Raw genomic sequence first — 12,816 nt, forward strand, 5'->3', positions numbered from 1 at the left:
ACCCCCCCCCCCCCCCAAAAAAAACCCAAAACAAAACAAAACACTTGCCTCAAACTTTTGGAGTCATTCCTACATCTCTTCAGTTCAGTCCTGACTCCTACCCGATTACCTATCAGCTGCCTGTGGTTTTGATCCTACCTCTCTCATCTCTTCATCCAGCTTGCGCTGCTCCAGAGCTTCTTTCTCAGCCCGTTTGCGGTGTTCTTTTTCTACTTTCTCATACTTCTTCCAGTAAAGTAGCATTTCCTTGGTGAGGCGACGTGCCCGTGGTAGAGTTTCCTTACAGTTCTTCTGGGCTTGGATGGCAGCTCGACGCACCTCTCTCATGCACTGATGGGCCAACTGACATGGCATTACAGAGTTGAGACAGAAGAAAAAAACAGGTTTAAAATAACCACTGACAAAAGGCAACATTTTTTAACAGCCAGATCTTGCAAAAGAAATGCATGATTTTGGTTCCTAGGGTGCATCTATTGCTTATTAAACATGCCACACTGACAGACCTGAAGAATGCAGACTTTCTTAAAGGTTACACAGAATTGACAGTTGTAGCTTTCCCCCTACTGCCCTCCCAAACTCTGTTTGGAGACAATACCATTTTTATTCTCAGTGTCTAACTTGAAACTGCTTTTCTGAGACAGCCAAAAAGAATCCTATGGTAGTGTTAGAGAAATGTTGTAGCCATGATGGTCCAGGAATTATGCAAGGCAAGGATTTTTGCGGGCAATAACTTTTACTGGACCAGCTGCATGGTTGGAATAAAATTAGACAAGCTTCTGAATGTATCATTCTTCGTGAGGTAATGCTGGATCCAGGGCTGGTCCAAATAGGGTCTGAAGACCAGCCCTGCATGCTGGATCCAGCACACAAAGCCAGTTCAGCATGGGTGCCATACACAGCACACACTGAACCAGCTCCATGTGCATGGGGTATGCAGGGAAGGAGCCAGAGCATGCACTGCAAGCAGCACACATGCCAGCCCAAGTGACCTGATGAAGAATGTCTTGCATTCAAAAGCTTGTTTAACTTTATTCCAACTGTGCAGCTGGTCCAATAAAAGAAACCACCCTGAAAAATCCTTGCCTCTTGCAAAAAGAAGGCTAATAAATTTTGGTGACCTGGACAACCTGCTCACAAACTCCCACTCAGTTCAGTTAAAGCATGAGTGCCAAAAATACAGTCCGTGGGCCAGACCCAACACATGGAGCCATATCATCTGGATCGTAGAGTTGCTTATGGATCATTGACTGGCCCCACACGCCGCATATGCTGGTCTTGGCCCTGTGCGCTAAGCCCATTTAGCACAGGCTGCGCACAGCATGGGGCCAGTCTGGAGTATGTGCTGCATGCAGTGCCCATACCTGACTGGCCCTGCAAGCTGGATCCTGGGCTGGTCCAGATCAGGCCCACAAACAGATGCTGGATCTTGGTGTGCATGGCTGGTACGGTGCAGGTGCCATATGCAGCACACGCCCCAGTCCAGCTTCATGTGCCACATGCCCCACAAAGCTAGAGTTGGCATGGGCTATATGCAGGACCCAGGGATGGTATGGAGTGCATGCTGCATGTGGTGCCTGCACTAGACCAGCCTTATATATTAGTTTGAAGTTGGTCCAGATCAGACCAGCCCTGCATGCCAGATCCAGGGCAAAGGGCCAGTCCAGCACAGGTGCCATGCACAGCACATGTACCAAACTGGCGTCACACAGTCACACCCCATGCATATGGTGTGCAGGGCTGAAGCCAGAGCATGCACTGCAAGCAGCACAGATAATCAAGGTCAGGGCATACACTGCATGTGGCACCCACACCAGACCAGTGCTGGGGGATGAATCCAGTACATGGGGCTGGCCTGCAGGCCTGATCCAGCCCACAAATCACCCCTGCACCCCAGCCAAATGGGTATGACACCCCTGAATTAGGGGATACCCATTTACTTTTGCTAGCTTCAAAGACGGCCCTAGGAGCTGGATTTGAGACTACCAACAGTTACTAGTCACATTCCTACTTATACAGGGACAAATTAAAGACCTAGAGTGAAAGAAAATTTATAATGACAAAAACTTATGTACTTCCATAAATGCTACCTTATTAGTAAAAGTCTAAAGACACACTACTGCATTGAGATGAAAGCAACATAGAAATTATGTTTCTTACACAAGGTATAATAAGCAAACACTAAAGCTGAACCCCTCTTACCTTCCTGCTGTTAGTTAAGAAGAGGTTGCGCGCTGAAGCTTTCTGTTTGTATGCCTGCAAGGAGACATTTTACATGACCAAATAAGCAGTCTGGCTTAGTAACATTTTAGAAGCTACCTAACTAGCTTTCAATACATGTGTGCCCAACAGCCCCAATATTATATGGCCTTGTGTAATTAACTAAGTGGAATACTGCTTTTCTCTGAAGCTAAAGAATGGCGTTCCTACTGGCTACTAAGGACATACTCATGCATTGCAACTGTTGAAGGATTTTTTAAAAATTAAACTTTTAAAAATATTCTGCTCTCTGAAAAGAGAAGACCAAGGTGCGGGATTTAACAACAGCCTTCAACTACCTGAGAAAGGTGGTTCTCCAAAGAGGATGGAGGAGCTAAACTGTTCTCAGTGGTGCCAGATGACAGGACAAGGGCCAATGGGCTCAAACTGAAGCAAAGGAAGCTGAGGTAACATATTAGGAAAAATTCTCTCAGTAGGAGGGTGGTAAGTACTGGGACAGTCTACCCTGAGAGCAATCTCCATCCCTGGAGGTTCTGAAGATCAGGCGTGACAATACTGGGATAATACAGTTGGGGATGGTCCTGCTTTGAGCAGGGGGTGGACTAGATGACCTCCTGAGGTCCCTTCCAACCCTAATTTTGTATGATTCTATGATAAATAATTTTCTTCATTGTGAAGAAGGCAAAATTGTTATTTGAAATGATGCTTCATTTTCTTTTACTGCTGAACAATGGCAATTCAGAGAAAAGCCTCACTTACGTCCTTTGTCTTTGAAACAACGCCTAGATTTCTCCTGTTTTTGTACTTCTGCTATTCCTCCCTTTCTTTTCCCAGAGTCAGCTTTTCCCTTCTTTCAGTGGAGTTACACTCCTTTTGCTTTAAAATAAACTAAAATCTAATTAGCTTTTAATACATTAAAAAGAAAGCAAAAGGAAAAGCTGCAAGTTTACCAATCTCACCTGATGGATTATGGAACAACAGAGAGGCATCGGGTCACTTAATTCTATCATGCTGACTTCTTGATAACACAATCCTATATTTTATCTCAACTCTAGCATCCTCCAAATCAATTCAACTGGCCAAACTCACCTTTGGCAGTTCCTTTTTAACAATGCTAAGCCAGACTTTCCGCCGTCGAGCATTGAGCTGTTCAATAGTCAAGTGTTTTTTCTTGGACCCTGGTGGAGGTGCATCATGCGAAAACTTGGCAAAAACTTTGGTCTGGTGATGGTGGCGTCGTGGTGACTCCTCTGAGGAGAGTTCTTCTTCCCGTCTCCTTTTTTTCTTAACCTTTTTCAATTTGGCTGCATGGCAAAAGAAGTGACAAGATGAGGTTCTTTTCCTAGCATCTGTGATCCTCCAAGTCAGTTCATGTATTCTGCCTAACCCTGCCATACTAGCCACTTCAAACAAATGGGACCAAACATAAGGACTGGATCTATGTCTACCATATTTGGGACTACACATTCTTTATAAGCGGCCCTATTTTCATTATGTGACCCCCACAGAAAAACCTCTTACTGCTCAGCAGCACCAATTAGATCCTCTCCACAGATAAATGAACCCGCTAAATTAAAATATTTGGGATCTAGTGCAATACTTCCTACACTTGAATGAAGTTCTGTTTAAAGATATTGAAAAGAACAAGATCAACATTGTATGGCAAAAGTCTCAAATCAAGCAGTGTCATTTGAAAGAGGTCTTAAATTCAATGCAGTTACTAGCTGTTCAGACGAAACTAAGAGACAATTAGGGTCAGATCATTAATACATATACTTCTGAGATTCTGCAAAGCCAAGTATGTTACAAGGTCCTGGGGGGAAAAACACATGTAGTTGGAAGAATGTGCAGAAGAACAGAGAAGGAAGGATGCCCAAAATAACCTCCAACACATCTCAGACTTCCAGTAGTTGCATTAGTCAGAATCTGCTTTGCAGATAGTCTACAAACTTCTTTTCCTGTTTCCTCCCAGATTTTCAGCTGTTTGTCAGCTCACTCAAAAAAGGAAACGTGTATTTCCTGGCAAGCAAGCATTTGAGAAACTTCAGCTAAGAGATGAGAGAAATAGTTCTAGTTTAATTCACAGATAGCAATTTCCTATAAACTTCCCTTAGCTTTCAGACTACAGTCCCAATCCCCATAATTTCTTGCTCAGAAGAATTACACACATAGGGAGGGCTATGCCAAGTTCTTGGCAACATCTTAAGCTTTTCAAAGATGTACTATATTTACAAGAAAACTGAATGCAATGACAGCTATGGATTCCAAATCATTACTGAGTCAAGAAGCAATTTAGAGAGTAATCAGCTGCTACAGAATGAGGTAGATAGGTGTAACACGGAGGTCTGAACATATAAGTTGGAGCCAGAAACTTTTACTTTCCAATCACATTTTTATACCAATTCTCCCTGGGAGCTAAGCAAGCCATAATATGCATCTTATGTTCTTTCTTTTATAAAAAGGGGTTTTATCTATTGTACTACTATTAAAAAGTGCTGAAGAATAATGTTTGTTAGGTGGATTTAACAGAGAGCCTGGGGCCTTCTGTTACTTTAAGGCAAAAGCAGACCAGGCAGGACACAGCAGTTGCAGGCTGCTGGGATAACAGGACAATTGGGCCAATTAGCCGACAGCTGCAGGCAACCCAGGCAGTCTGCTGATGGGAAGGGGGTGGGGCCCTGGAAGGATATAAGCATGGACTAGCAGGTTAGTCTCTCCCTGGCAGCCACAGGGTGAAGAGCTCCCAGGCGGCTGGGTTTCTGAAGGGACTTGCAGTGCCACATCTGGATCCCAGTTCTGCATCTGGATCTCTGGTGAGGCTAGGGGAGCTCACTAGGATATAGCCCAGGGCTGGGAGGCTATGCTAGGTGAGGGGCAAGGGAAAGTTTTCCTTCTTAAAGGGGCAGGGGGCTGTTTCCCCTTTATGTTATGATACAACCAGGGACAGGCTCAAGACTCGAGTGACTGCTGAGCCGGGAGTGGGAAGAGACTGAGGCCACAGAGCCACATAGGGGCCAGGGGCAAGGTGCCCAAAAGGGCCAAACCAGACCTAGTGCCTCAAAGCCAGGTGCTATACAGTGGGCCAGGGCTAGAAGGCCTAGCAAAAGTAAAGGGGTGGAGGTTGAGGAGGGCAAAGCCCCAACCAGCGGACACAAGGCTTGGGGCGTGGCGTAGGGAAGGACTGAATCATGCAATTAGCTTCTAAGGCTTTAAGAGACCTACAGGGCATGGTCAACCAGCAAGGTCCAGCAGGGGGCCTGAGACCAGAGAGGTCCAGCAAAGGGCCTGGGAGCAGTAGAGGCCAGTGGAAGAGGCCTGCGGGTAGCTTCTCTATTATTATTGTTGTTACATCCAGGCATGGCAGGTAAGAAGGAAAGGTGTCCTAGGGGCAGAATGGGGCATGGTTGCAGAGCCACCAGGGAGGCATCACAACCGCCCTTGGGACCCCAACATGCTACACGGATATACAGTATGGAACAAATTTAGACACAAACTAGCTAGCAAGGCAGTGTACATTCCTCACCTTTTAATTTTTTCTCTTCTTTAAATTTCTTTTTCTTGGGCCCAAGATGACGCTGTTGCTCGTAGTATGGATCATGTGTGGACAGCAGCCCTGCGCTGTAGTATTGATATTGCTGCAACTGAAATAGAAGGAAGCAGAAAAGATAATGAAAATAAAGAAAAACTCAAAAGAAATTAAAATCTTGTCCCTAAAGTTTGGAAAATATGTATTCCTCTATTTCTAGCACTGATATTGGTTAAGACAAGGTGCCCAAAGTGAAGCCACTGGATTATATGCGATTCTACAAAACAATTACAGCTACTCCACTGATAACAGTGGAACTGTGGCCTGTGGAGACTAAATGCAAGGGGCCACTGCTTGTATTGAATGAATTCTCATCTTTACAGTAAGCTCACTCCAGTGAGAAGGATACGGGCTGGGAAGGGAGATGTACTGCTGCTAGTACACCTTTTTATGTAATACTGGGGGGTTCTTACTATAAGGGAATATAAAAAGCAAGCCAGCACCTTGCCCACTCATCTGGACCTAATTTAAGTTATACTCGTTTGGACCATATATTAGGTTGTCTTGGATTGCTGAATGGGATCTTTTCCTAGCCTGCAAAAGCTTAACAAGTTTTGCAAATAGGCTGAAGAATAAATATTCTACCATATTAATATCCAAATATTGCACCCTATTTTAAAAAGGGGGGGAGGCGGAAATAGAGTGAAAAATTGGGGTTCGCCACTGGGATAGTTACCTCTTTGTCCTTGCTGTATTTACTTTGATGCAGCTTCTTATACTTGTGCAATCGAAGCATATTGTGAAGCTCCTCCCTGGAAAGAGAAAATTCCTCTTCCTCTCCATCCTCATCGCTGGGTGAATCCGTGTCGCTGGAGTCATCACTCAGGAGAATGCTCTGACAAGAGTGTAATGATCTCTAATTTAACTACTTATGGACCCTACTTGCTGACTTCTTTACTCAGGCAGAATAGCTGCAGGACTGGCTCAACAACAATACTTTGTTCTTAGGTAATACTTCCTATCTGAACCCACTGAAAATGGATTTCCACGCAGGAAAGTATTTCTCTTCTATGAAATGGAATATAACATCCATAGCAGTTTCAACACTGTTGCCTTTCCTTATATCTGTATCAGATACAAGACATCAAATTTGATGAACTCATGGTCTGAAGCCTAGATAAAGGTGGCTCCTAAAACAACTTCATTTTCAGTGGAGCTGGCTCCAGAATAAAGTTGTAAAAATGACAAAGCCATCATTCTGTGTTTTTCTTTCCATAGGCACAATGTTGAGATGGTCTCCAAATGTCCATTTCTTTGTTATGACTACAAGTTACTGTAGTTTGGATGCTGTATCAAACCTGCTTCACATTTTTGAATGCACACTCATCATTAAACTAAAACATTTTTGCTCCTTGGCCTCATCAGTTTAATCACTATTTTAGAAAAGAAAGGAAACTAAATCCCAGGGCCAAGATGACTACAGTTCTGTTTTACATAGGTTCTTCTACTGCACATATGACAATATCTGAACACCTTTCAGTACTGCAATGTGATTAGTATGTGTCATGTCCAGTCTCTCTTTCTTCCTCTGCCCAGAACAAGAACTGTGTGCAGTGTAATGTTTAGCTTTGTTAGAGCTTTGGAGGGATTTTTTTGGTGCAAATTAAAGCTCTTCTTGCCTCTCAGTAACAGGGTATTCAAAACTTCTTAATAAGTAGTGGGTTTAATACAAAGCAGAAGACTGACAAAAACGGGAGACCAAGACACTACAAGAGCAAATAAGAATTCAAAGTATCTTTCTCTTTTCAGAGAAATACAAAATGTTCACACATTACTGCACACATATGTACACTTTCCAAATACATATTCTATACCACGGATGTCAAATGCATGACCTGCAGAGCTGGGTTGCCTAGCCTGTGGGACCTTCTGAAGGTCTGGGAATTTGTGGGCACAGTGAGCAGGGAGAGGGCCCACCACCAAAATCTTAGAAAGGGAGGCCTGTTGGGTGACATGTGTTGGTAAGGAGGGGAGGAGATGGCTTTGTTAAACCCTACAGCCACATCCTGATCCAGCCCATGAAGAGGGGTGAATATACCAATTAAGATTATATCACATCTTCATAAGTTCTCTCCTGGAAAAAAAATAGTTCTAGTTTGGCTGGTCCAATAAGCACACAGTACACCTAAAAAGCAGGTGTTACAAAAATAGCTTTGAACTATTTTTATATTCCTCCCACCATGGAGCCGATACTGCGCCAGTTGGGTCCCTGACGTAAATTACACAAGCCTTCAAACAGCTGCTAATGGCCCCCAAAGCTATTCCTGCACCAGGGGCTGTTGAAGCATAACGGAGTCCAGGCTACACACTATTTTCATAGCTAGATGCCCTATTCTAACACCTGAGAAAGGTGGTACAGAATTGCTACATGTCTCAATGCTAAGTAAAGATTTCCTTGGGTTAAGAAGGGCTTCCCCATGAGGTTGAACCTGCATATTTGAGGTCTTCTCTGTATCACCGGTGCAGTGACAGGAAGCCCCAATGCTCAGAAATGCTAAGGCCACTACACTTCCAACAGCTTTTCATTAAATTTTAAGTTTTACAAAGATGAGGTCAAATCAAGTAGACTCTTAAGAGATACAGAGGGCAAAATGTAAGTGCACCACATGAAACTTCAATTTAGTAGGTACAATCTAGTATTTGGATGAAACTTACTTTAATCAACGGTTACTAACAACTTCAAATTTCTTTAAAAAGTATTCAGAATTCCGTAAGTGTAACAGGGAGTAAAAATCACAGAATTCCTTTGATTTCACAACTCTGTGTGGGACATACTAGTGGGTATGCTACAGCAGTTTTTGCTCACAGTTCCCCTTCCCTTTCAATAATCTTACCTTCAGCCACTTTCTACTTTTCTTCAGTTTGGAAAAGTTATACAGACTCCCTTTTTCTGACTTTGGCTCTGAGAAAGAAGAAGTAACATTTGTTTTAGAAAGCAGTCATTATTTTATAATAAAAATGCAATCCACAGACCCAAGCAAGGGTACTACTGTACCGCACCGGACCTCAAGCAAACAGGAATTCTGTCTGATGAACAACTTACCCGGCTGCAATATCCCATTGAGGGAATGTGCGTTTAACATCCCCGAATTCCCTGCTTCAGAAGATTCCCCAAGCAACGAGTTTGGGGGTTCCTCCTTAACTTGCATCAGGGGACCCCCAGACTGAGGCAGTAAAGGATTGTCATCCAGTCCATCCTCACTTTCATCACTGCAATAAGAGTAATAAAACATGATCACAGCAAGAAAGAAAGACACTTAGAATCAGGGACAATTTGCAACTGCAATATGCAATTTTCTTATAAGCTAACACTTATACAGGGGATTGGGAATTAGGGACTGCAAAGGTTTCTATATGTATGCAATAATTATTTAGCCATTGCTAAGTTTTTTTCCATGAATTTGGCAATTGTTTTGTATTTTGACAGCATTATCAACTTATTAAAAGAGCTTAACAAATGATCCAATAAAAATAGAAATGCAACACAGATTGAAAGGTGGAAGTATCTTAAGAAAATAGGAAGAAGGGTGTAATGCAATTTAGCTTGAATAATTTTGGAAAGGAATGTTGTAGAAAAATCAGGCTTGATGGATGGCCACTACGCAATTAAAAACTCTGAAGATCAGTTCTCATAACTTACATATGATACTCTTTATAGAAACTGCACTTAAGGCAAGCACTGCAAACGCCTCTGCAGTATACTTGTTGTCCTATATAGGGAAACACAGCCAGCGCTCTGCTGTGAATTTATGGGCCTCAATAAACACTATTGTTTCTCAGACACAAACATAATGAAGCAATAAAACAAGACAATATAATCACATTATACACAACATACCTCCAAATATATCATGGGACAAAGTGGCAAATTTGGTTAGGTAGGGTTAAAATACAGTAATAGTCCCAACTTTGCCATCCTCTCAAAGGTAAAAGTGAAAGTTCACCCCACTATCACTCTGAGTCACCAGCTGAATCAGTTTGTGAAGTGTTCATTTAGCTTATCACACACTGAATTTTTTCTTAGAAATCTAAGCCTGAGCACAGTTTTTCTGATCTCATCTCCCAGCAGCTATGCTGTGTTGGGAAATAGGAGGAAGGGTAAGCAGGGATTGCCCTCGCCCTTTGCCAAGTCTGGAGCACTTTTCTTCTCCAGGTCTTAATACATATATGTCATGGCTGCTCCCAGCTACCCACTCATCCTAGCTTCAGTGCTGTGACCCCTATTCTTGCAAATCCATCATTTCTAGAAGGAACTTCATACTTGGGGATTTGTATCTTAATACTTATATTTGTTTCCTACCACATGATTCTTTATCTGGCCACGGTACAGAGATGCTACAAATAGTTAAAGTCTAACTTCTTGTAAGATCAACTTAATATTTAATAAATTCAGACTATTTTTCACAAAACTGACGAAAAGAATCATCAACCACTGAACTACAGAAAAAGTTTTGAAAGGCTTTGATAATTTGCATCTGGACTAACAATGCACTGGAAAGGGTACCTAGAAAAGTTGTGGAACCTCTTTTGCAGGCAGTTTAAGAGCAAGTTAGACAAATACTTATCTGGGCTGGTTTAGATGGGTATGCTCCTACCTTGAGCTGGGGGCTGGACTAGATGACTCCCTGAGTTCCCTCCTATTTTTCTCTGTTTCTATTATGTGTCAAGTTACCAATCAATATAAGATGAAAAGACTGCAGTATAAAACTCTTTAAAATGCAGAGGTCATACTGGATAATTAACCTTTACTGTGGGGTTACTCAGAAACAATATTATATAATCTTTATTTTCCAGGTGTCCTATATCTAGAATAGGAAACATTTTGATACCTGGATATGCTTCTGTTGAAGATGGCAGATGTCTGTCGGAGAAACTGATCCAGTCGTAGAGCTTTTTCCAGATATTGCAGATAGAGGGGCTTTGCCAGCTCTGTGCAGCTGCCATCCTCCGTGGCACCCAGCTCTGAGGCCATAGAACAAACCTCTCCTCATGCACAGATGCCTCCAAACACACAGCTGCATGAAAACAGAGTGCACTCATTATCATCACCTCCCTAGGTAGGGCTAAAGAGAAAAAACTAGATGAACTGATGGAACCTACTATGCAGGCTGGATAAAAAAAAACAACAATTTTTTTAATTTAATCTTTTTTTTTATTTTAAGATGCTTTTTAAAAATAGTAAGCCCATATAAAGGTAGTTTTAATGTAAGATATGTTAAAGCTCAAATATATCATCATAGAATACAGATTATAACTTCTAATTATATACCATTTGAGACAATATATTAAAGTAGCCTTTTTAGAAAAGTTGTATAAATAGGTCACAACAAGACCATGGACTATATTAGGGGCCCAATCTTATGGGGTTCCCAGAGGCTCCTCTATAGATTAGTAAATATTAAAGAAAACTAGAGGTGCACCAATACATCAGTCCCATATCATATTGGCACCAATATAAAGAAAATTGACATTACTGGCAATCAGCTTTGTTTGGCTGATGTGGCCGATAATGTTGCCAATAAATGCCCGGTGCATGTGTGCAGCATGCAGGTGGCCAGGAGTGCAGATCAACAGCGTGGAAAGCCGCACCTGGCTGGTAAGTCTGTTGTGGGGGAAGGGGCGGAGGGGAGGGTACGGGCATGGGAAGAGTGGGGGGTGGGCAGATTGAGGTCCCCACAGTAAGAGAGGGAGGGAGTGGGGCTGGGGCAGGCACTGCACAACCAAGGCAGGGCGGGGCAGGGGCAGAGCTGCAAGCAGCTCATCCCGGCAGCACAGGAGGGAAAATAGGGTGCTGCTCCTGCTGCTGTGCGCAACCCAGGAGGTCATGAGGCCTTTATGCCTCCCAGATCTGTGTGCAGGGAAAAAACAGGCTGCTGCTGTGGGCTGGGGGCAGCGCCGGGAGGACTGAACCAGGCTGTGCACTGATCTATCAGTGCCATATCAGATCGGCACTGATAAAAGGAAAATTAACGATATAAGCTTTCGGCTTTTTTTTGGCTGGTGTAGCCAATAACGTACCGATAAATAAATTATGCCTCCTGGCTAGGGCCCTCAGACGTTGCATGTACACAAGCAGCCACAGCATGCACACAGCCAGGAGCACAGCTGGGCAGCATGGAGAGCAGCGTCCTGCAGGTAAATCTTTGGAAGGGAAGGGGTGTTGGGGGAGGGGGGGCAGATTGAAGGCCCCATGGTGAGGGAAGGAGTGGGGCAGGGGCAGAGGTAGGGGCTGGAGCTGAAGGCACTGCCTAGCCAGGGCAGCGAATGGACCCCGGGGCTGGGATTGGGAAGAAGCTGCAGACAGCTCATCCAGGGGGTGCAGGGCAGGGGGGCAGATTTGTGCATGGGGCGGAGGCGGGCTGCCCACTGTAGGCTTGGGGCTTTCCATCCTCCTGCCTTTGCCCCGGGAGCCACTCGCTGGCTTCATGTCCCCTGCCTGTCTGGCGGCAGTGGGGGCAGTGAGTTGTGCCTCCCACCGCCAGGCGGGGGACACAGTGTGGCCAATGCATGGCTCCCAGGGCAAAGGCAGCAGGGTGGAAAGCCCCAAGCTCACAGCAGGCAGCCCGCCTCTGCCCTCGCCTTATTTAGCTCCACTCCTAAAAGCAACCCTGCACTTAAAAATGGTGGTGGTGGCACCTGAACTAAAGCTCATTTGATCCTTAGAATGACAAACGTTTAACAAAACATATTCTTCTGTTACAAATGTAGGTATAATAGTTATGATAGTAGTGAAAGATCTTATTTGTATAGCATAATTATTTCAAATATCCACAGCATCTTAAAGAGCTACTTATGACTTAAATATGGCAACGTTCAGTTGTAAGTGAATTTGTTTAAGCTTGAACTTATGTCTGCTCAATTTAGTCATTGAATGTAGCAATATTTTGATACAACTATGGAGGAGATAGTCTCCCCCGAGATCTTGTGTCACATAAAGCATACAACACAAGCCCAAAGAATAATTTTGGGAAATCTTGGAAATGAAACAAATATATATATATATATATATATAT

At 43.5% G+C, this 12,816-nt stretch overlaps 1 protein-coding gene across 2 annotated transcripts in view; it reads right to left on the reverse strand.

Moving 5' to 3' along the window:
• Nucleotides 1–12,816, reverse strand: part of INO80 (INO80 complex subunit) — a 317,697-nt gene that overhangs the window by 289,173 nt on the left and 15,708 nt on the right. For both annotated transcript variants that reach the window (XM_019519030.1, XM_019519031.1), the window contains exons 3-10: nt 10,633–10,818; nt 8,847–9,013; nt 8,638–8,705; nt 6,480–6,638; nt 5,741–5,858; nt 3,307–3,521; nt 2,200–2,253; nt 139–342 (exon numbers count right to left, since the gene is read on the reverse strand). In XM_019519030.1, coding sequence (XP_019374575.1) covers nt 139–342; nt 2,200–2,253; nt 3,307–3,521; nt 5,741–5,858; nt 6,480–6,638; nt 8,638–8,705; nt 8,847–9,013; nt 10,633–10,775 — 1,128 coding nt within the window. In that variant the 5' untranslated portion in view covers nt 10,776–10,818. The remainder of the gene's footprint in view (nt 1–138; nt 343–2,199; nt 2,254–3,306; nt 3,522–5,740; nt 5,859–6,479; nt 6,639–8,637; nt 8,706–8,846; nt 9,014–10,632; nt 10,819–12,816) is intronic.

Source organism: Gavialis gangeticus, unplaced genomic scaffold, assembly GCF_001723915.1.
Source record: "Gavialis gangeticus isolate Ggan-Ray unplaced genomic scaffold, GavGan_comp1, whole genome shotgun sequence".
In the NCBI taxonomy this organism is placed as follows: Eukaryota; Metazoa; Chordata; order Crocodylia; family Gavialidae; genus Gavialis; species Gavialis gangeticus.